The sequence below is a fragment of the Styela clava genome, chromosome 15, assembly GCF_964204865.1.
Source record: "Styela clava chromosome 15, kaStyClav1.hap1.2, whole genome shotgun sequence".
NCBI lineage: Eukaryota > Metazoa > Chordata > Ascidiacea > Stolidobranchia > Styelidae > Styela > Styela clava.
In genome coordinates this window covers 6,221,375-6,243,601 of record NC_135264.1, presented here as the reverse complement: position 1 = coordinate 6,243,601, position 22,227 = coordinate 6,221,375, and the positions used below count along the sequence as shown (strand labels likewise).

At 35.9% G+C, this 22,227-nt stretch overlaps 2 protein-coding genes and 1 long non-coding RNA gene across 4 annotated transcripts; 2 read left to right on the top strand and 1 right to left on the bottom strand.

Moving 5' to 3' along the window:
- The first annotated feature begins 396 nt into the window (after positions 1 to 396).
- Positions 397 to 2,034, top strand: LOC120334393 (uncharacterized). Its single transcript, XM_039401898.2, has 6 exons — positions 397 to 532; positions 818 to 945; positions 1,030 to 1,097; positions 1,459 to 1,530; positions 1,610 to 1,693; positions 1,770 to 2,034. The coding sequence occupies exons 1-6, from the start codon at positions 404 to 406 to the stop codon at positions 1,919 to 1,921; spliced, it is 633 nt and encodes a 210-aa protein (XP_039257832.2). The 5' UTR covers positions 397 to 403; the 3' UTR covers positions 1,922 to 2,034.
- Positions 2,035 to 2,483: 449 nt separating this feature from the next.
- On the bottom strand, positions 2,484 to 14,457 carry LOC120334392 (mediator of RNA polymerase II transcription subunit 16-like). The gene is made up of 19 exons (XM_039401896.2): positions 14,241 to 14,457; positions 13,467 to 13,574; positions 12,750 to 12,904; positions 11,930 to 12,030; positions 11,717 to 11,850; positions 11,526 to 11,635; positions 11,292 to 11,402; positions 9,582 to 9,734; positions 9,091 to 9,227; positions 8,829 to 8,973; positions 7,404 to 7,540; positions 6,851 to 6,947; positions 6,512 to 6,622; positions 6,298 to 6,377; positions 5,738 to 5,873; positions 5,038 to 5,230; positions 4,513 to 4,663; positions 3,384 to 3,545; positions 2,484 to 2,872 (listed from the first exon to the last, which is right to left on the bottom strand). Exons 1-19 carry the CDS (start codon positions 14,377 to 14,379, stop codon positions 2,746 to 2,748), a joined length of 2,487 nt encoding a protein of 828 aa, XP_039257830.2. The 5' UTR covers positions 14,380 to 14,457; the 3' UTR covers positions 2,484 to 2,745.
- Positions 14,458 to 15,408: 951 nt separating this feature from the next.
- LOC144411881 (uncharacterized) lies at positions 15,409 to 19,145 on the top strand. Of its 2 annotated transcripts, XR_013468966.1 has the most exons (5): positions 15,409 to 15,629; positions 16,143 to 16,214; positions 16,303 to 16,447; positions 18,221 to 18,293; positions 19,015 to 19,145. It is a non-coding gene; the product is annotated as an uncharacterized LOC144411881 (long non-coding RNA). The 2 variants fall into 2 exon arrangements; XR_013468967.1 differs by lacking the exon at positions 18,221 to 18,293 and having other exon boundaries at positions 19,015 to 19,136.
- Positions 19,146 to 22,227: the final 3,082 nt, after the last annotated feature.

Sequence of the window (22,227 nt, the reverse complement as noted above, 5' to 3'; positions counted from 1 at the left end):
AATGTGTCGTCAGCGCAAAGGTTGAACTACAAGACACGCGATTATAGTAATAATAATTCATCAAAACAGTTAATTGCAAGTCCAGGTTCCGAGGTTCGTGATTTGAATATATCAATGTGCAAGATATGTTTCACATTTATGGCTCACAACCGATTCTGTTCGAAAAAAAAACAGCGCAATATGACAATCACACGAATTCGCAGTTTCCCGGTCCGATAGGTTACATAAATCCCACTATTGACATCCTATGTAAAATGTCAATGCACATCCTTCCTAAACTCAAGTATTATGAATGATTGGTTCAGATCCAAAGGTTGTCGTCATTGAAAACTATAAAACGAGGTACTAAGCTACAAGTTTATCATTGTAAATTTAAAGTTACAAATTTTCGTGAAATAACACCATGAAAATATTTTCGTACGCTACTATTTTATGGTTTGTTATTTTTACTTGTGTCTCACGCGCAACAGCAGATGGCGATGATGACGAATGTGAACTACCACCCGCGCAACAAGATATCGAATGGAGCAAGGTAAAAGATGCAATTTCTAACAATTTTAATATGTCATTAAGTTAATGACTTTTACAATAATTTGCTAAATTATCATCTCAATAATAAAAAGGGGATATGATGGTGACACAAATATTAAATAGTTTTCCGTTTCTGAAGTATTGTTGTTAAAAGAAGTTCATTCTAACAGCGCTGTTAGAATATTATGTTCAATACCCGTCAGAAATTCCCATTTTAGTTGGTAAGGGAATAAAATCGTTTCTTCTATTTATTCCAATTTGTAACTTATTTTTTGTAATTGTAAAGATGACAGGAGTATGGTACGAAATTTTGAATGTTAGAACTCCTTCAGACGAACTTGTGCCATGTTTCCAAATTCGAGATATTCGATCAACAAGTAATGGAATATCCTATATGTTTAAAGACACTGGAAGGTATGTGCTCGAGTTTGGTGTCTATACCAGATAAATAACATTTATTCAATAATATTTACATAACAAAAACTGTTCTCTATGAAGGAACACAAATGTGACCATCGATGCAATAAAACAAAATTCTGGTGGATTCGTTTATAATCAAGAGCATGGTGAGTGAAAAAGATATCGATACTTTCAAAGTTGGCTCGGTGGTGTGGCCCATCGTGCTAAGCGATGGCACCATCAAGTCCATGCTCCCGAAAACAAATAACTGGTCATCTAATCCCATACCCGACATGGACTGCTAACCGGCCGATAGGCCTTAATTCGCCATATGATTTAGTCGTCCTATCAACTTTCCTCTCCCTTGGGATACATAGGTAAATCGTATCGCGGACAACCGATTGTCCTATTATCAGGATAACGCCACAAAGTTACCATTTGTCAAAAGCTATTACCCCGAGTATTTTCCGAAAAGTGTAACAAACTTACATAACTTGTAAGAAAATAAGTATATATATTATTATTTAGTTGGAAACTGGATGAACTACCTAAAAGACGAAATCAAACCAAGTCAGGAACCAAGTCCCGAGTTACTGGAAGGTACGCATTGTTAAGTTGTACTTTGTGAACTTTTTAGCAAATTGTCTTTATGATTATAAAAATTCAAATTCATTTACAGAAAGCTTGGATACATTCTTTGATGAGTTCCGTTACTTCACTGACTACGAAAACTATGCAATATCTCTGCTTTGCACTAAAAAAGGTACCCAGTCGATTGTTTCTTTTTTGCTGTAAAAACATCTCTTTTCCCTTTGCCTGAGAATATTTTTTAATTTCAGGAAAGAAACTTTATTGGATTGCAAGCCGTACAAACAGCCCTAACGCAATAACAATTCTCAAGATTTTCAATAAACTCATTAAAGTCAAGAAAGGATGGAACAACGTCCCGTTGTATTTTTCTGGATGTGTAGACTTCGAAAATAATGAGTAGCGATATAGCGGCATCCATTTGAAGAATATTAAAATGATAATTTTGTGTTTAGTTATGAGAAAGTATAAACAAGATAAGCAGATAAGCTCGTAAATCAAATGAATCTGTGTCTGTGTGTAAAACTTGTGTTGCAAATTGTCTACCAAGTCCTAAAGATAGATCAGAAATAACAATAAGACAGCCTTGTTTCATGCTTTGCCTTTGACATCATTAACAGTTAGCTGACCAATTCAGTTCAGTACTGTCAGTGTTTTCACTGAAATTCCCAGCCCTACTTTATGGCAAGGATTCAAATATATATGACTGCAGACGATAAAACAGACATTGTAACCAATTAAGCTTTTTGTTAAGTTATAAATTTTTTTCACAGTCAAATATTTTCTGGTGGTGCATTTCTTCAATACATGCCTCCAACTGTGATTGGATAGAGTCATAGAGTCATTGTTTAGTTCGACTGCTGTTAAAAAGTTCAAATAGCTTATCATAACTCTCTTATTGACTAGTGATGGCTGCTACTTATTCTGTTCAATATTCTACAATGAAGGAATGTATAGCAAACGGCCCGAATATAAAAGTTCACGATTCACTGAAAATTGAATATAAAAATGATATATCTCATTCAGATAATAGCAATAAAAACTACAACGAGTCGAAAAGTCTCAATTTTCTTCATTCGGGTGTAAGTTATTTCACATTGACAGGTATAAACACTCAATGCCCATTAGGACACTTATAACTGGTACTGACTAAAACAGTCCACACTGACAAATTGCTATCTCTGACTAATGGTCCATGCAAGCCTTTGAAATTGTCATCGCACTTGTTCAGTTCCTGCTCCCAGTGGTGACTTTTTGCCAATTACCTCCACAAATGCAATATGAAGTAAACCTTTTATCCCAAAATTCGATGTTTGATTGAGGAAAAGGGTTTAACAATGATAACATCCCACACCTAGAAATGAAACCAACATTTTAATTTAGGGCAGCAGTTTAGTTCGGCCGTGTGTCACATCGTATAAGCATTAGGAATAAGATTACCATCGCACCTCTGATGGCGCTCCAGAAATGTGTGTACCAATATGGAGGTAACTAATTTTGTTCGCCTACTTTACATCAAGTTGTGTAAAGGGACGGAAGCCTATGGCAGGGGGTATATACCTTGGCTAACACAAACAGTCCCTGAACTCGTAATAGAACTAAAATAAGGAATATCTGAATTAAATTATTGCCTAACCATAACCTGGTACACACACTATGGGAGTATCCCTTTGATTACCCTACAGCGATTGGGGGATAACAATGTCCGAAAGGATTGCTGGTCTTGTCACCGTGTAGGGTGGTTAACGCACATTGCTTGATAAATTCAAATGTTGAATAGGTTTGGAGTATTATGATCAATTAAATTTGAAAATAAATAAATAGAGCAACAATATAGAATTACCAGTATTAGTCATACAAATTACCTTGTGCATGTTTTCAAAGCAGCAACAGGTGATTTTCCCAGGAATATTCGCCGCAAGTTATCTATTTTTCCAGAATCGTCATGTGGATTCAAAAAACTGCTTTTGTTTATAGATATTTTATTTGACAATGAAGAACATGGTGGTTTACGATCATACTCGAACCTAAAGAAGTGTGATGAATTGTCTTTCACATTTTTATTATAATGTAAGGTAATTCAATCAAATCTCAAAAAATTCAATACATGAGTACATACTTGCCAGCTTGGGAGAAAAGTCAGCCCAACGGCCATCAAATATATTTTCACTTTATGTATAACGCCATCATACACAGAATTATTCAAAGTACAACTACATAGAAATTATCATCAAACTAACTCAATATTGCAAACCCTTCGCTATACTGAAACGCCCTTTGATAATAACTTCACAAACATTTTAGTAAAGTGGATATTTTGCCGGCCAATCCAATAAAACAGAACATGGAACATATTCTAGGGTTAAAATATCTTTTATGCAAATTGTCCCAGGTAATTGAACTTTTGGATACAATCATACACAAACAGCCAGTACACAACCAGAAGTATGTGTACCAATATGGAGGTAACTAATTTTGTTCGCCCACTTTACATCAAGTTACGTAAAGGGACTGAAACCTATGGGCAGGGGTATATTTACTTGGCTCACAGACAGTCCCCAAACTCGTAACAGAACTAAAATTAGAAAAAACGGAAAAAAATAACCTAGTACACACAGTACGGGAGTACCAAATTTTCTAAGATAATGTGCAATAGGATTACTGGATTCCTCGCTGCCGTACGGTGGTTCAAGTAACCGCTGGTCAGTTGCAGCTTCCTCCACCATCGTGTCCATGCTTTCGAAAAAAAAAACTAATAACTGGCTAACTAATCCCATGCCCGACATGAACTGGTGACCGGACAATAAGCCGTGGTTCGACCTATGCTCAAGCCAACTTATCGGCTTTCCTCCCCCGGGATAAATATGTAAATCCTATTCTATCCTACAATATAGGTCTGTGATGAAGTGCAGAACTACACATAATAAAAGTCTGTAGTTTAGTTGCCGATTCTTTGCTGTATTTCAAATGATAGTTTATTTGTGAAAGTCTTACCTGTAAGGCATCGGTGTCAATGATAAACGTTGTAACACACCATCAACTGGTTTAATAATATCAATCGAAGGTATAAGAATTTGATTCGGTAATAAACAACATTCATCTATTATATTATCTGGTATACGACCTTGCGTTTCTCCCATAGATACTGAAAAACAGAAATATATTTACTTTCGATTGCTATGCTACAAGCAAACATGAATAAAAGAAAGAATCCATAAGTTGATTCTGCAGTATGCTTTGAAAGTTTTTATCCAAATATCTTTATTTTTTTTCTAAAACCCATGTCGAATCCAATCCAAACCGAAACAAAGTAAATAATTGTATCATTTATATATTTAAAAAACGACTTGATATATACAGTACTTTATTCTTTTTTATGATGGAAGACACATGGGAAAACTTGAGAGTTGGATGAGTAATAAGTGAACAATGAGTGGTCAAAACGCGATACAATTTTCTGTCTTTAATTCAAATAAATGTCCAACAATTCGTTGAAAATGTTTCCACTTTGATTCATACCTGCACGATATACTTCTGTAAGAAGTTTGAAAATGTAGGATAGTCCATCTATATGATCATCAAAACAACAAAAGACTGGCGAACATGCCGATTTTAATAATTTCCAAGTTTGTATGATAACGAGTAATTCTCGTAATATGGAAAGAAATTCTTTATCGTATATGAGTGATGAACCAGGTGTATTTGAATTTATCTGAACAAAAATTTAAAATTGCACTGTGAATTCCGATCATACAATAAAATAATTATACACAGATAAGTAATAACTATCAGGTAAGTAGGTACTCCCGTAGTATGTGTACCAGGTTAGGTCATAATTTTATTCTGATTTTCCTTATTTTGGTTCTATTACGAGTTCGGGGACTGTTTGCGTTAGCCAAAACAAAATTAGTTACAAAATTGGTACACACACTTCTGGAGCGCCGGTAAATACCTAACTAACTCATAAATATAACTACTAGACGGTAGGCTGATAAATATTTTCATAAATATAAGTATTCAATTTGAAATATTATAAGACTTTGTTATACTTTCATATCAATTGGATTACGGAAAAATTGTAGGAAAATGAATTTGCTGGCTAATCCGACAAACAAGCTAAAAAAAATAGCAAAACACTGGATATATATTATTTTACAGACAAACCAAATATTGAAAAAACACGAGAAATGAAGATTTGTGAAACAAGTAGTCTACTTACTGGTTGAGGAACAACTGATAAAATATACAAGGTAACATCTGCAATCCATTGTATTAATTGTTGCAATGACTGAAGTGACTGCGTATCTGTATCGACACACTGCAGTAACTTGTTGATGTCAGTTTCGAATGATGAACTTGAAAATTTAAAAAGATACAAAAAATTTGAATGTCCCGAGTTCTGTGATAAGATATGTAACTACATGGAGCAAAATCGTCTGTCTCCATAAAAACAGGACTAAAACGATAAATTTATAAAAGTTTGCATATAAGCCAGCCCCACAAAATACACAAGCGATCATGTGTATGACAACCAATCATAAACTGTTATTGCTGTCATAGCGTACCAAGCGCTGCTTTGCGTGTGTTTGCGCACGCTCTTATCATGAGAGCTTGGTTAGAGTTGTAGCTGTTGGAATTAATTTAGCATAATGTCATTTCGTTTTCAGTGCAATCAGAGTTATGCACGTATAGGCTGACCACCCCTTGGTTTGATAACTTTTTTTTGTTTAAACTCCGCTCACACGCAAGGATATCCGATACATCTACATTTTAACTCACCTACAAACTTCATGCAGCTTGTCAGCTGGTGCCTGATCATCCATGGAATCATGTGGCGGCTGAAGTAATGATCTAAACACCTGAGAAATTGTTACGGAAGTTTACCATCAGTTTTACAATTACTATACTTTATATCTGTATTATAAAACGTCAAACCTAGCATGCAGAGAGTTACGCCTACAATATTGCAAGTTTTCGCATAATCGTCACATACCACAGTTATAGCCTCAAACATCAATCTTAGATGACAATCGACGGCATCTGCTGTTCTATGAGATTGTTGATAGATTGAAATTTTGACAGACAACATCCTGGACTTCAACATCTGTAAAAATTAAAATAGTAGCAATTAATATATGAATGAGCTAATACTAATATTTGATGGGGCCGGGACGTTTCCGGTTCGGCACCCAATTTAATTAGCCGTGGGTGAAGTGGGGGCATGAGATTTTAACCCGAGATTGATAATCTGCAATGCCCAGACAGTTAATTCTCCCTTTTTTATTTATGACATCATAATGTGTTGTATGTTTCAAATCATTAACTTTGATACCTGTTGCATTGGTGGACTCTGGTTGCTAAATTCCTTTGAAAGCTGCTCACATACCAAATTAACAGTACTAGTTTGCATGTGTAACAATACGTCCCACCTGAAATGCAAATCACAATATAACTATTCAACTTTTGGCTCAGCGATTGGCACATAGTGCTAAGCCCTAAGATACTACGCTAGTCACTGCACCTCTGATTACTCTGCATGCGTTCGCAGGTTCGAATTCCATGCAGGATAATGTGCAAGAGGATTGCTAGACTCATCGCCGTCATAGGGTGGTTTACATAACCGCTGGTCTACTGGCTAACTAATCCCAGAACTGACATGGACTGACTAGTAACCGTTCGAAAGAGTTCGCCATATGATTAAGTCGTCTTATTACTTTCCTCTCTATGATAAATAAGTAAGGTCAATTCTACAAGTGTATTATTTTCACTTCCTAATATTACAATAAGATTTATAGTCAAATAAAATCCTAGCCAAATAGTAAGTTTTAATGTTTGCCACAAAATTAGACTTCGAGATAATAAGTGAGACAATGAGCATACAATACCATTCATGTCCTGAAATTATGCAGAAGTATAATAACTGAGATATGTGATGCGCTGCCATCCAACCAACTGGTGACATTTTCTGCAACCAAGGAGCAATTTTGTACATCATTAAATTTGCATTATTGTCGAATACTGCCTGTAAGAAAGACAAAGAAAATTTTGGAAACAAAAGCTGAAAGAATAAAAAAAGTTGAAAATTTTGAAAAAAATCACTCAGGGGGAGAAAAAAATCATATGCATTATATACACTGTTACGTTGTAAACGTACGTTTGTCGTATATTTTGCCACTGTATGCAGTGCATCGTGCTCTGCCTTGCATCCAATCATTGTAGACCCATTATTACCCTTTGTTTGTAGCGTAAATTAGTATTATTATCTATTGTCTGGTTTAGCGTTTCCCTTTCGGTCATTTGCATCACGTATTCGTCGTGTAAAGAGTCGCAGATATTTGTCTGTATTGTGGACTGTTTATTTATCTGTTATATATTGTAATTGTATTAGCCTCCCGGATCGGAAAACGTTTGGTGAGAAATTTGCCTTTTGTTGTTGTTATATGCTTTGACTTATGTTAATCAATTTTGTTTTATTTATTTAAGAAAACCGCTGTTCTTTGCCAAGAATATAAAGAAGCTGATTTATGCATGTGTCTTGTTTGTGGATGAAGGGGCTGAGAGTGGCGCGTTCGATACGTTTTCATTGTGTCTCGTCGATATAGATTCCGGGGTATCAAAAGACGTGACATACACCAAGTAGCAGTTTTAAACTGACTGCAATAAGCGATGTCATGGGATTCTATTATGAACTGCCTATCCTTCGTTCCATGTTTTTTGTTATGCTAGATTAGAATGTGACCACTGACCAGTGTCACACAGATACTCGAAAAAAATTGAGTCAAAAGTTGTTAGCAGCCTTGGATAGGAACAAATTCCAAAAAATATCAAACTTCAACCAAGTTTTCGCTAAAGCATGGGCAAACCTTGACAGCAGGAAGTATATTAAAGAGCAGATGTATCCCTTAGAATCATATCTAAACAATGAGTATTTAGCTCGGCGGTGTGGCACATCGTGCTTAGCGTTGGGAACAAGCTGACCACTGCACCTATGATTACCCTGCATGGGTTCGCAGGTTCGAATCCCATACGGGGATAGTTATGTGCGAGAGGATTGCTAGACTCTTCGCCGCTGTAGGGTGGTTACGTTAACCGCTGGTGGGTAACGACTTCCTCCACCATCGAAACCATGCTTCATTCACACAAAATTCAAACAACTACTAGTTCATTGCAGAATCCATTTGAACATACGGTAATAATTTACTACCTACTACTTGGCATAATGAAGAAAAGCCATTTTAATAACTTGGTATCCAAATTAGCACATATTCTCACAATATACAAGTACGGATTAAATCATGTAAATTACCTACCAGAGCACAGGAAGTAGCAGAAAATTCAATATGCTGTATAGTAGAATTTATGTCTTCCTTTCTTTGTCGTTTACCCAGTACTGTTGTTGTTGTTTGATTTAAATCATCAGATATTGAATGTGTTAGCAATGGAGCGAGTGTGATTCTGAAAAAAATCAATAAATTTTACAATTGTTTTATATATAATAAAATGGCCAAGTAAAAACAAGGGATTTCAAAAATCAATGTTTAAAAAAGGGTTTAAATTTCATATTGTACCCACCTATGTAACAGTTGTATTGAATTGTTTGGAAAAGCGACAGCAATTGCATTCCCACAGAAAAAGTTTTTCTCATTCGCTGCTTTTATTGAAGCTGTTTGAGAACTCACAGGTATTGATGGTATTGATATGCTAACAGCCTAAATGAACAAAACTTTAATTAGGATTAGGATTAAAATTTTGAAATCCTATCCTAACAAGCTAAACATAAGACAATATCTCTATAGAATCCCCGTGTTCAGAGCTCTCATGCTGTTGTTCATGTAAGTAACCCAGCTTTAAGCAAATATAACAAAAAAAACTACCAAAGCAACAGTTGGATGTAGGGATGGATATATAGTCCTAATTGCCATTTAAAAGACCTCCTTATGTTGTATATTACATCAAATAGCATAAGCATCCTCATGGAAAAAGCCCATGAAAATATCTCGCAGAACTTTGGAAGCCAATCAAAAATATCTGTTCATTATTCAATATGTGATGTAAAATCGTACCCTTTGTGAAAGTGGAGTACTTAATACAAATTGCCATTTCTGCATTTTCTCAATCGAATTAGACATTGATGAAAACGAAGGATGAACTTGTGGTTGAACTTTCTTCAGAATCCATGATTCTACCGTGGACCCTGTTGAACCAGCTGCACAAATCTGGTAATGAAAAAATAAGACATAATTACTTATCGATTTTAATCGGTAAGTATGTTGATAGGTATTTGTCTGTATGTCTGTCTGTTAGATGCACGCGATATCTCACGAAGGCATGGTTGAATCTGCTCCAAATTTTGCATGTGCATTCATCATATCTCGAACCAGTAGCCTATTGATTTTGGATGAATTATGTCGTATAATTAGCGAGTTATTAATTAATTAGTGATGAAGTAATGAAGAGATCTGGATTTTTATAAAGCGAGAGATTTTCGAGACGCGTTGAATGTGTGTGTGCATATCCGATGCGCAAGTTTTCACGCTAGTGAGTCAGAGCGAAGGATACACACCGCTACATCGTGTCTCGTGATTAATCTTTAAGCATTGTCCATATCTCTCTTGTAACTTTGACGTCGTCGCGATGCGCAAGTTTCCTTCGAGAAATTTCCCACGCTATTGAGTCAGAGCGAAGGATACACGCCGCGAGATCGTATCTCGTTACTTATAATTACTCTTTAAAGTTTAAGCAATGTCCATATCCCTCTCAGGTTCGGGGTTGCAGGATTCCTCACCAAAATATCGCTAGGCTGTGTTTGAATAGCCGTCGCAACCCGGGTTAGCGCCGTTGTATTTGACACAAAATATAGGATTGGTAAACAATCCAGTTCGGATTTGCAGAATTCTTCATAAAAGTATTTCCTCGAGTAGTATTTCGACGACGACATGGGGAGTTGGCTATTGTTCCTACATTTTTGATATTGGCTGAAAACTATTCAAAACAATCCAGTTCGGGTTTGCAGAATTTTTCGAATTGAAACCGCAGTTTCTGTTTTGGGGGATCCCCTATCTTTCGAACAATAAGTCTTCGGTCTCTGACCGATATAATAAGTTTGAGTCAAACTGTTACATTTAAGGCAGGGTTGAGCAACCTGCAGCTGGCGGGCCAAATGCGGCCCCCAAGGAAAAATCGTACAGCCCAAGGAGAAGTGGGAATTTTTGAATTTTTGTGCGACCCGCGAAACGAGTTTCTAAATCAGTAGTTCCAATCCCTCTACTTGAGTTCAATGTATTATCTACGCCCATGACTTTACAATACCCTAACAGCTAGCTTGTGCAAAGCGAACAATGCATATCATAAGATAAATACCCAAAATTTTTGTGCTGCAACTACTAGAAAACAGATGTTAAATAAAGGTGCGGCCGCAGTTTCATCGAGTTATTTCTATCTGGCCCTCCTTTAAGAAAGGTTGCACACCCCTGATCCATGACATAATTGCATAATGCAGAATATAGAAAATTTATGCATTAACATATCTGTATTTCAATGACTAGCTTGTGATCTCAAACAAATGCAAACTTAAGTTTAATTGGTTTTGAGTGATGTTTTATAACCAGCTTAGGTCTACAGTAACAAGTTTTCATAATATGCAGCCATATTTATAGAAAATGCATATATATGTCGTCAATCATAGCACCAAATGAATATTATTTTCACCAATATCTGCATTTGAAATTTCATACTTTTTTAAAATTAATAATGGAATTTTAAATTGTACTAACCACAACACATTCAGTACTCGTTCCAGTTACAAATCGAGCGTGAGTTATACAGTTGTATTTGCCAGCAGAATCTTCGACACATTTTAGAGTAATATTGGGAAGTACATCAACCTGGGTTAAAAAATCAAAATGTTGAACTTTGCCATACATGGGTTAATACGAATCAAATTTTTCACTTAATTCACCATCAATTTTGTTTCGCAGAACTCAACAGAACACATGAACAAAACTTACTTCAAGCGATAATTTGTTTGTGTCATTGTTGTAGCGCAGCTCAATTGTCCAAAATTTTATTGGGTTGTTGACATCACAATCAGTTGCCATGACGATAATATTTCCCTGATCTACATAAAGATTATCAAAAATCAAAACACACAAAAAACATTAAAGAAGAAAATAGAGTAGATAAGAATGCTCATATTTACTTGAATATACAATATCCGCCAACATGAAATTTTCGGTGTTGCTCAGCTGCGCTTTCGCTACTATTGGTGCATCATCTTGTGTAACAGTAATACATTTTACGACTACAAGTCCAGACCCAGTAACAGAAATATACCTAAAAAAATTATTTTAGTTACATTTAGTACAAGAATTTCAGTTTATACATACTTACAAGTAATATTTCAAGAACTCACCCTTCCATTGGTTGACCACCAAGTTGTGCAAGCGATGGTCGGTGATGAGCTCTCGATATTTTTTCTTTGGGATTGTCCAACTTGTCCACGTGAAGCACAACCTAAAGCATGCGAATATAAATAAAATAATAGAGAAAGATTCTGTTATCTTCTTTATCACTTTTATTACTCTACATAGAATTTCTTAACATCAATATCACACATTACTAAATAATCTGGTTTATATATCATATAAAAAAAACGAGATCAAAATCTAAATATTTGAAATCTAATATCATTGACAGAAAAGATATATTTGAATTGTGAGAAATTTCACAACTTCACTCAAATAAATGCTTTCTGCAGTCCAGAATTACAATGTCGGGTATGAAATTAGTTAGCCAGGTATTTGTTTTCAGGAGCACGGACTTGATGATGGAGGATGCGAAACAGACCAGTGGTTACGTGTACCAGCCTACGAGGCGAGTGTCCAGCAATTCTCTCGCACATACCTATTCCCGCATGTGATTCGAACCTGCGAACTCATGCAGGGTAATCAGAGGTGCGGTGACGAGTGTATTCCTGACGCTTTTCATAATGCGTCCCACCGCTGAGCCTAAGTTATTGCTCAAATTTTGAATTGAAGTCTGAACACAATCAAATTGAAGTTGTATAATAAAGACTGAAGCTGAAAACTAATTCAAATAACTTCTGAATTAATATAAGTCTGTTTTAGAAAAAGGGATCATGTTTCAGGATTATAATATATAAGATAAAATATTTAAAAGTTGAACTGTGTGCTAGGCAGCTCCAAAAAATAACGATAGCTACGCCAAAGTACCTTTCGTCCATTCGATAGCCATGATGAGGCCAAAATATCTTCCCCTTGTAAGTCGCATCCATAAGTCGATTTTTCTTTCCAAACATTTGTCAGATGATTTGATGAAATCCATACATTGCAAAAACCAGTTGAAGTTGAGCAGAGTAACTTGTTGCCTTGTTACAGAAACAAAGATATACACGCTCAAAATGAATTAAATGCCAACTTTCTGTATCTCAAAAATGTCTGGAAAGTGTCTGTATGTTTATTTTTTTGGTACGTAACCATTTTTTGTATTTTATTGAACATGTAAATAAAACAAGACATAATTTGATTGTTACTTTCAATGAGATGAGTATATCCTTTGCTGCACTTTAACAAGTCCTTGAATATCAGGTTCAATGGAAAACGTATTTACAAGAGTTAAAAATCAGGGTAGCGAGCTGACTAGCCTAACGATATCCCGCTGCATTAGCACACACCTCAAAGATGACTCATCAAAATTATAAGAATTAATTATAAAATTATAAGCAAAATTCACGCTTGATCCTTGATCACGTGTAATAGCAAGCACTAATCATTTTCACAAAGTTGACTGCAGATGGTACCACAGTCTATCAAACGTCCCTACTGAAACACTGATTTTTTTAAAGTTTACAGTTGATGTATATTTATATGTGAATAGAAAAAAAGGTCAAAATCTAGACGATCTAATAATAGCTGAAATGTTCAATTTACCTGTTTGATTCCATTGCAAAGTTTTTACAGAAGCTTTATCGAATGATATTGTGTGGACATTCCATGGCTGATTTGGATCAATGATGCTGACATATCTTTCTGTGTATCCTGAATATGGATTATGGCATTAGCATACTATATACAGATATATTAGCAATCGGCAACCCGAGTGTTCTGAGCCGCATTCGGTTCTTTGTTCTACAAGCTCTGGCTCTTGTGAAGTGATTACAACAGTTTTTTTGTTAAAAGCACTGGAGATTCAATGCCAGAGGAGGCATAAAGCCATATAGCCCTACTCCTCACTAATTACACATCATAGCGGTTCACATAATATAACTCGCGAGTCGTAAAAATAAGTTGATGCATGTCAACAAACTTTTTTATTTATATTTTACACATTTTTTTCATTTCGCCATAAACTGCATAATTGCATCATTTGTAATCCATATAACTGTATAATGTTAGTTTCTTCTTAGTAGGAACTAAATTATTACATCATAAGTGGTTTTTGAGAGTTTTAATAGCCACTGACATTTGAATAGATGATGGGCTCCACTGATTTATTTGTTAAATATTACTATATTTTGAAAAGCTTTCATTACTGCATTCAGTTATTACAGGCATCAAGCTACAGAGCTAAGTTGGAATTCAACTCTATTTATTTTCAAGGCTTCTAAATTTTGATTTTTGAATTGACATTGTTTTGAACACTTTCAAAAACTAAAACGATACGAAAGCAACAAGCAAACTTCATTATGGCAGAAAGAAACCAACCTTTGACTACTTTTTCCCATGGATATGCCAAAAGATTATTGCATGACCATGTTGCAGATATGGGACTAGAACTACTGGAGTGGCCGAGAGATTGAACTGATGACTTTGCATTTGAACTAATCCGATAAACAAGCTCCATTTTCTTGTTGTTTATACAGATAACAAGCTAGGCTACGACTGCGAGCAAACGACTACATTGAAAGGGGATTCCCCGTCGGCCAGGATCTTAGATTAAGCCCACCGCACAAAGCGCTATATAATTTTAGGAATCCACTTGCACAGGTCACGTGACTCTGTTACTGGACGGCAATAAAACAAAAACGTCCATTTGGCTCCTGTCAGTCGCAAGTCGGATTATACGTTTCCGTTTTGTTTGGCTGTTGAAAATGGTTATTTCGTATTGTACCGTTGGCTGTACGTATAGTATAGACAACGAAATGGATCTTCAGTTATATTCCACTGATTTCAAAAGATCCGGAACGTCGCGCAATGTGGATATCATCTGTTGCCTGATTGCCTATTGCATTGGCAGAAAAGCTTGGTGTCAAGTCCAGAAGCCATCTTACATGTGTTTCACTGTTCGCGGACAGCACTTCGTTGATGGTGAGTGATAATGGGGTGATAGTGTGTCGTTATCAATTTCTTTAAATATTCACAAGCTCCCTCATTTCAATGGAAAGCAGATGACAAACTACTGTTATTAGTAGGCCTACTTGCAGTTGCAGACTTAACTTGTGTAAGACAGTAAGGAATTAATAATCAATTGCTATAGGGTATTGTTTCCCTAATTAGCAGGTAATCTATTACTAAGTGTGAAAGGTTGAATAAATAACTAAAGTTTAACAACAGTGGTCATGCAAAAAATAACCAGAATTCAATTGAATTCGCCATCTAGGAATACGCTCGCCACCGCATTTCTGATCACCCTGAGAGTTTCACAGGTTTCAATTACAGAGAGGATGCGAGAGGATTGTATCTCTACTCCCACCGAGGGTGGTTCACATGACCACTGATCGGTTACGACCATTCCCCACCATCCAAGTCCATGCTTCTGAAAACAAATCCATCGTGCTCAGATTCGACTGTTTTCAATGACTGAAGGCTCCAACAGCCTTATTTTATGGGTACACAAGAGAATTTTCAGTGTGGCATGCATGGGTCAGTTGGAGCAATGACATTAAACAACATGATGCGCAACTCCGGCATTTTTGGCCGAAGATCGTATTCGATAGCACGCTCCAATGCACATACTTGACGAGACGAAAACGAGCGGATGTGTGTTGCTTTCAAGGCATAGCACGAATGGTGTTCGAGCCTGCTTCGACAATTGTTGTGGTTTTTAATGATATGTGGAAAATTGAAGGTAAAAAGAAATCGGAAAAAAGTAAGGTAAATACTATTGTTGTATATCACACCCGGGCATCGCACTGTTAAGTACATGCGGGAAAGCCAGCTTTTGTCAAATACTACGAAGTTTATAATTCAGTACGGTACGTAGTTGGCCATCTGCCGAAATTGCATATTTACTTACCCCTTATGGTTTCAAATAGTTCATGCACCTCCATTTAGATTTTTTTAATCAGTGAGGATATATACTTATTGCTGTAACATACTATTGCTCATTCACTTTTATTTGCGTATTGAATCAACGGGTTAACAACTTCACCTAAAATTTCACTCATACCGGTCTATATTGTATAGTCTGATCTCTCAAGTATTTGGAGCCACGAATGCTTATAATTTTCTGACTAAACCCCTTCATTAGTTGGTTTATATACCAAATCCAGTAAAACATTTTTTACAAAAAACATAAGATATTGGGTTTATTAGCTTTTCCATTCTGAATCATATAGACTGCTTTATTTATTCTTAACGAAAATTAATACATCTCCTCTCCTACAGATGTGAAAGTTGTGGACAGACCTGTCTAAGCATTGTGAGACTCCTGCAGCACAAGAGGCAATAGCAATAATAGTGAGTATATCAATCAAGAAATTAGGCCGACATAAAACAAAACTTTCAACTATTCGTCTAACCTCAATTTCCTATTATTTATTCACAGGACAACTGTAGCTGAAGGGGAGATATCAGAAGTCTGGCGACATATCAGTGACAGTTTGATTCCAAGAAATATGATTAGAATACTCCATAAATGTTTGCAATAGAAGAACAACCTATGGAGGAATGCAAAGACATTTGACCCTCCGGTAAAGTTGTGTATGGCCCCTACATCCTGCAGGGCTTGAGGGAAATAACTAAAAATTCCAGATTGCATAAGCGGTCTCCTTTGTAAAAAGGCACAAAACATGCCAGACATACTTAAAACAGCTTTGAAAAATGAGGATTACGGTTCACTGACTACACCTGTGTTATATTTGGTTCATCAAATTTTGGTAGTACTATAGAAGAAATTCAGGAAAGGGTATAATCATGATTCATGATAAAATAATGTTATATATTTTAGACAACTTTAATCTAGACCAGGGATGTCAAACTCGCGGCCCCAGAGAACTTCCAGTGCGGCCCTCGAACGCTTAACAATAATTGTAATAGTATTTTGGAATTTTCAAACCTTTTAAAGTGAAATTGAATATTCACACAGAAAACAATTTACTGAAAGTAGTTTTAGAAAGTTAATTTTTTTTTGTTCACATTTTGACTCAATTAAGAATACACATCAAGCTAGCAAAAGAATACTGAATAAAACACTTGAGTGATTAAATTAAAGTACACGAAGAAGGTGGCATTTTCGAAGAAAATGGGAGTTGCAATATTTCTGCATTTCACAAAATTCTGAAGCACATTGTTAAATTTGTCATATTTCCATCAGTACAATGAAAAAACACAATAAGCTCAGCAGTCAATATGACAAATTCGAAGACCAACTCCGAACAGAAAATTTCCATGTGTTTGTATATTAATATAAATATACAACGACTTAGTTACTAAAAATCAATATCAATAATATTTCAAGCAATCCTATGCCATGCAATGTAGCGTGAAATGTCTTGTCGAAAAAATCTGTCATTTTTATTTTTACTGATCCATACATGAAATGATAAAAGTAACTTTTTTGCATTACTGGAATTAATTAAACTTTTGCAAAGATACAGATTAACCCATGATCATGTGACCTCGTTAGTTAGAGTTGGTACTATAAAATCATTTCAGCCTGGCCTTAGTATGCTGGTGACACAAAGAAGATGCCAAACGTCAGGACAAATGTAATTAAAAAAACATTGAGTTTATACTGTAGTATTTTTGTTAATTTTAGGTTCATATATTTAGATTAAGTCATTTTTAGTGTATATTTTATTCTTTCCTTAACCAAGGCTTGTTCAAAAATGATTTTGATGGTTGTACATGGAATTTTATGATTTTTTGTAATAAATACAGTAACTTGCAATAATAGTTGAATGCAAATAATAATATGTAATTGCATTTGAAATTAAAGAAAATAATAAAACTTAATCCAACTGATTAGTTGCATCACAATATATGTCACAAACTAAAACTATCTGAAAAATATCTCTCGAGTATACATTATCAAAAACTGTTTGCGGCCCTTTTTACAATTTCCAACATGCAATGCGGCTCTCGAAACCCATGAGTTTGACACCACTGATCTATTCTAGACGATTCAAGCATTCCTTTGGGAAATAATATCACTTCAATTAAATTGAAAAAAAATCTCGCTATATTAAATACAAAACCGTTGCTATCATAAAGGTAAACCAATTCAGCCACTCGGAATATATTGGCCTTCACAAAGCAATGGAGGCAGAATTGAGAGTTCATGAGCTATGAACTTTTGTTCTTTTCTTTGTCTTCAACTTTTCATACTCCACAGCCTCTCTTAATTTTTTTTTTAATTTTAATTACCATGTGATGGTCATACATACTGTATCTTTGTATTTTCTGTCATGATGTATTATCTCAATGTGTCAAACTTTTAATTAGTGTGTATATTTTGCTTTCAGATGACATGAATGTATTGTCTTGCTTATTACCTCAGCTTGGAGTATTGACAAGAAAAAAGTGCCCGTAAATTACGTAAAAAATGTTGAACTCTTTGATATAATCAGAATTCACATTTAATAGGAATTATAAACAGCCAACAATCAATGAGAATTATATATATGCAAAATTCCTCAGATTGAATTTGTCTTCTAAAATCGGAGGAAGGCAAAACATATAGGTAGTCTCCATTCACACAAGTCTTTCAAGAAGACTTGCTCGAGACAAACTAATTGAGCATCGTCAGGTGATTGGTAAGGCTGCAAGTTGAATCAGCCCTGCAATCTCCTGCATAGAAGATAATATTAATTAGCGGGCTATGAGCTAAATTCCTAAATTTAGACACAAACCTATCTACGAGGCATTATGTACCAGTAATGTTACCTACGATTAACTGAATATGTTATATGTCTAATAAATTCACCTACTAAAACAAGTTCGATAGGTGCAAACTTTGTGTTATGGAATTGTATCACAGCACCTTTAAGAGAAGTAAAAACAGTTTTGCTGTTTTGTATGACACCCTCTTTAAATGAAATTTCAATGTTTAAGCGCAAACATTAAAATTACTAACTTTGAACTTTGTCATTATCTGCAAAATGTTTCACACAAATCTTTACGCTATCGCGTTTGTAATATTCTCTGATAAAAAAAACGTCTATGATGTTCAGAATTACTCTTTACAGCTTGTCTGCCATTCCAGCTTTCCAAATGAGCAAAACTTCTCAGATATAGAGATTATTTTCTTTCGTTACAGGCGCAAAAAGGCAGGTACTACACGTAAAGAAGACGCCGAGTAGCAAAAGCAAGCGGAAAACCGTCGCGAAAGGCGACGAGAAATATGTGCATTGGAGCGTATCATGAAATACAATCTTTCGCATGTAGTCTTATAGAGTGACGTCAGAGTTGCCTATCATGTGGTTTAATGTCATTGGTTGGAGTCACTAACCTCAAGATATCTATAAGCAAGGATAAGATAACCTGGAAGTAACATTCCATAATTTAGAGTAAAAAATGTATCTGACTCCACAGCCCTTTCAAATGGCAGATATGATGCCTCGGGGGTAATTTCTATCAAATATTTTACAGTATTATGGTTCTAGTTAAAAGGGGTGTAGGCGGCTTTGTATAGGTCTAGTCGAAAGACACATTAAATGTTTATGCAAACAACTGCAAATTAATATTGCAACGCATACAAGTTAACAGAATTTGTTGAAATGGTCCTGCCTTTTGCCTTTCTTTAAAATCCCCCTTTTTCTAACTATTCTCTTCCTCTCTGGGGATGGCAAAAATTCCAATATCGATGGGACATATAAGCAGCTGATAATGGGTTATCTTCCCTTTTTCCTGAAAATAAATCAACACTAATCATCATTTGACAGTGCCAAGTTTGTGTATCTGATCAGTAATAAATTACCTGCTAACTAACAAAACAATCAGACAACACCTTCTGACAATTAATGAAAATTTCTTTCAATTTAAAACGCAACTATGCCTACCAATATGGGTAGTTTTCAGGACAGAATTTATCTGTGGTTGGGGACAGATTGCAAGGTGCAACATCGTACGATTACCATTCTATGTCGGGATTAGTTAGCCAGTTATTTGTTTTAGAATCCTATACTTGATGGCGGGGGATGTCGTAATCGACCAACGGTCGTGTGAACCCTCAGTGGGAAGAGAGCTGCAATCCCCTCGCACATAACTATCCCCGCATGGGATTGGAACCAGTGAAACTCCCTGGGGGATCAGAGATGCGGTGGCGAGCGTATACTTAGATTGAGAATTCAATTGAATTCTGGTTATTTTTTTTATTAGCACTGGCGTTAAACTTTAGTTATCTATTCAACTTTTTACACTTACTGATAAATTACCTGCTAACTAGGAAAACAAAACCTTATGGCAATTATTGATTAATACCTTACACGAGTCACGTCTGCAAGTAGGCCTACGCCTAGACCTACCAATAACAGTAGTTTGTTATCTGCTTTCCATTGAAATGAGGGAGCTTATGAATATTTAAAAATTTGATAACGGCACATGATGACTCACCATCAACGAAGTGCTGTCCGCAAACAGTGAAACACAAGTGAGATGGCTTCTGGACTTGACACCAAGCAGTCCTGCCAACAGATGATATTCACATTGCGCGACGTTCCGGATCTTTTTTGAAAACAGTGGAATATAACTGAAGATCTATTTCGTTTTCTATACTATGCGTACAGCCAACGGAACAATACGAAATAACCATTTTCAACAGCCAAACAAAACGGAAACGTATAATCCGACTTGCAACTGACAGGAGCCAAATGGACGTTTTTGTTTTATTGTCGTCCAGTAACAAAGTCACGTGACCCGTGCAAGTCTTCTATAGCAATGAATATAAATAGCGGATACGGCAGCAGCATCTAGAATCAAGACAATATAAGATCTTAAAAACCTAGTGCGGAGCGGAGAACATAATAAAACACTACATGAAACTTACATTTTATGAAAAAACCCAATATTCTTGTACGAATACGTGGTACACGAAATGAACCCATGGATCGTATGTTATTTTTGGACACGAAATGTACCTAAGCATCGGTTTGCTATTCTGTTGATCACCATGTTAGTATTTTTCACTTCTTCTTATTATGCAAATATCGCTTTACTCGTCAACTACTGGACCAATTGCTTTGAAATTTTCAGCGGTTGAGCATCGTATATTTTATTTATTTTAATTTTTGTGGCCTCTATGAAATTTGTTTTTTGAGTGCGATGACGTTCCTGATGTTTATTTTTCTTCCACCGACGAACGATTGACCGTCGTGACAACGGTCCATTCGCATGCTTGGACTTTCTGACACTTTACATCTACTGCTAAACTGATGGAAAATTAAGAAGTCTTTACATATATTGAAGGCGACAATGTGGAAGCAGTAGTGGGAATCAGCCGGTTCTATAGAACCTTTTCAGGGAATTTAAGAGATCAGCGAACCGGTTAGCATTACTGAAAAAAACATGACTTTTGTACCAGAACCCACTGAAAAATATAACATTTGTGTGATGAAACCGGCTGACAAAAAATTTGAATCCTACCACTGTGTGTAAGCATTTACTGCCTTCTTGTTGGGGTATACCTCTTCATGTCTAGATTTTGCCACACAGACGGCAATGGAGTATCCAGAAGAATGTCGCGAATAGAGTTGTATATCTGAACAAATTCATCCGTTTCCTTTTTCTCATTCCCGACGGCATAGTGAAAATGCAATAGTGCAATAACCGACTTGGAATGGTAACCGGACGAGAGTCCGTGGTACGCCACATGGATAAGCCGTCTTATCGGCTTTCCTCTCCCCGGGATAAATATGTAAATCCTATCCTATAAATATGGATTTTTAAAGCAATAAATATGGATTTTTAACGGAATAAAATGGGAAAAGTCGTATGTTTGGTTGATTGATTCGCCTTCCAACGGGGTCTACTCCGGAACTCAAACTTACAACTAATGCAACTGCTTCCACGATCAACTTCACCCATCGACAAATCTTGCCGCCAATCCACTAATTATGTAAATGAAGAAAACTGCACGTTGCTTGATAAACTATTGTAGATAGTTCGGTGGAGATAATATATTTAAACGCCGACATGGTACAATAAGATCAGAGGCCACCTTAATGAGGGAAGTCCTGGCGACTTTCGTTTGTGCGCCCATAATGCAAAATAAAGAACATTATGTGAACTTTCTCAATTCTAGTAATAATCCCAGCGTAGAGGAAAGTTGAAAATAACGGCCCCAGTTACTGATTGCTTCTACCTTGAGTGAGATAAGTAATTACATAGGATGGTAGTTCAAATCTGGCACAAAAGTCTAATTTGTCTAACCCCCCCAGAAGATAAAAGTATTTTTTGCAATTCAGGCAGGAGGAAAAATTTGATACTCATTTCCATATTTACTCGATCTGGTAGAAAAGAGGTGTGGTTCGAC

What these genes read in the sequence shown, in the direction of transcription:
- LOC120334393 (XM_039401898.2), top strand. Translation starts at nt 404, where the DNA reads ATGAAAATATTTTCGTACGCTACTATTTTATGGTTTGTTATTTTTACT. An exon ending in ATGTTTAAAGACACTGGAAG is followed by an intron (nt 946 to 1,029) that starts GTATGTGCTCGA and finishes TTCTCTATGAAG; the next exon opens with GAACACAAATGTGACCATCG. An exon ending in TCTGCTTTGCACTAAAAAAG is followed by an intron (nt 1,694 to 1,769) that starts GTACCCAGTCGA and finishes TTTTAATTTCAG; the next exon opens with GAAAGAAACTTTATTGGATT.
- LOC120334392 (XM_039401896.2), bottom strand. Translation starts at nt 14,379, where the DNA reads ATGGAGCTTGTTTATCGGATTAGTTCAAATGCAAAGTCATCAGTTCAA. An exon ending in CTGCTACTTCCTGTGCTCTG is followed by an intron (nt 7,541 to 8,828) that starts GTAGGTAATTTA and finishes TCTTTCTTACAG; the next exon opens with GCAGTATTCGACAATAATGC. An exon ending in AAGCTGCATGAAGTTTGTAG is followed by an intron (nt 5,874 to 6,297) that starts GTGAGTTAAAAT and finishes TAAATTTTCAAG; the next exon opens with TTCATCATTCGAAACTGACA.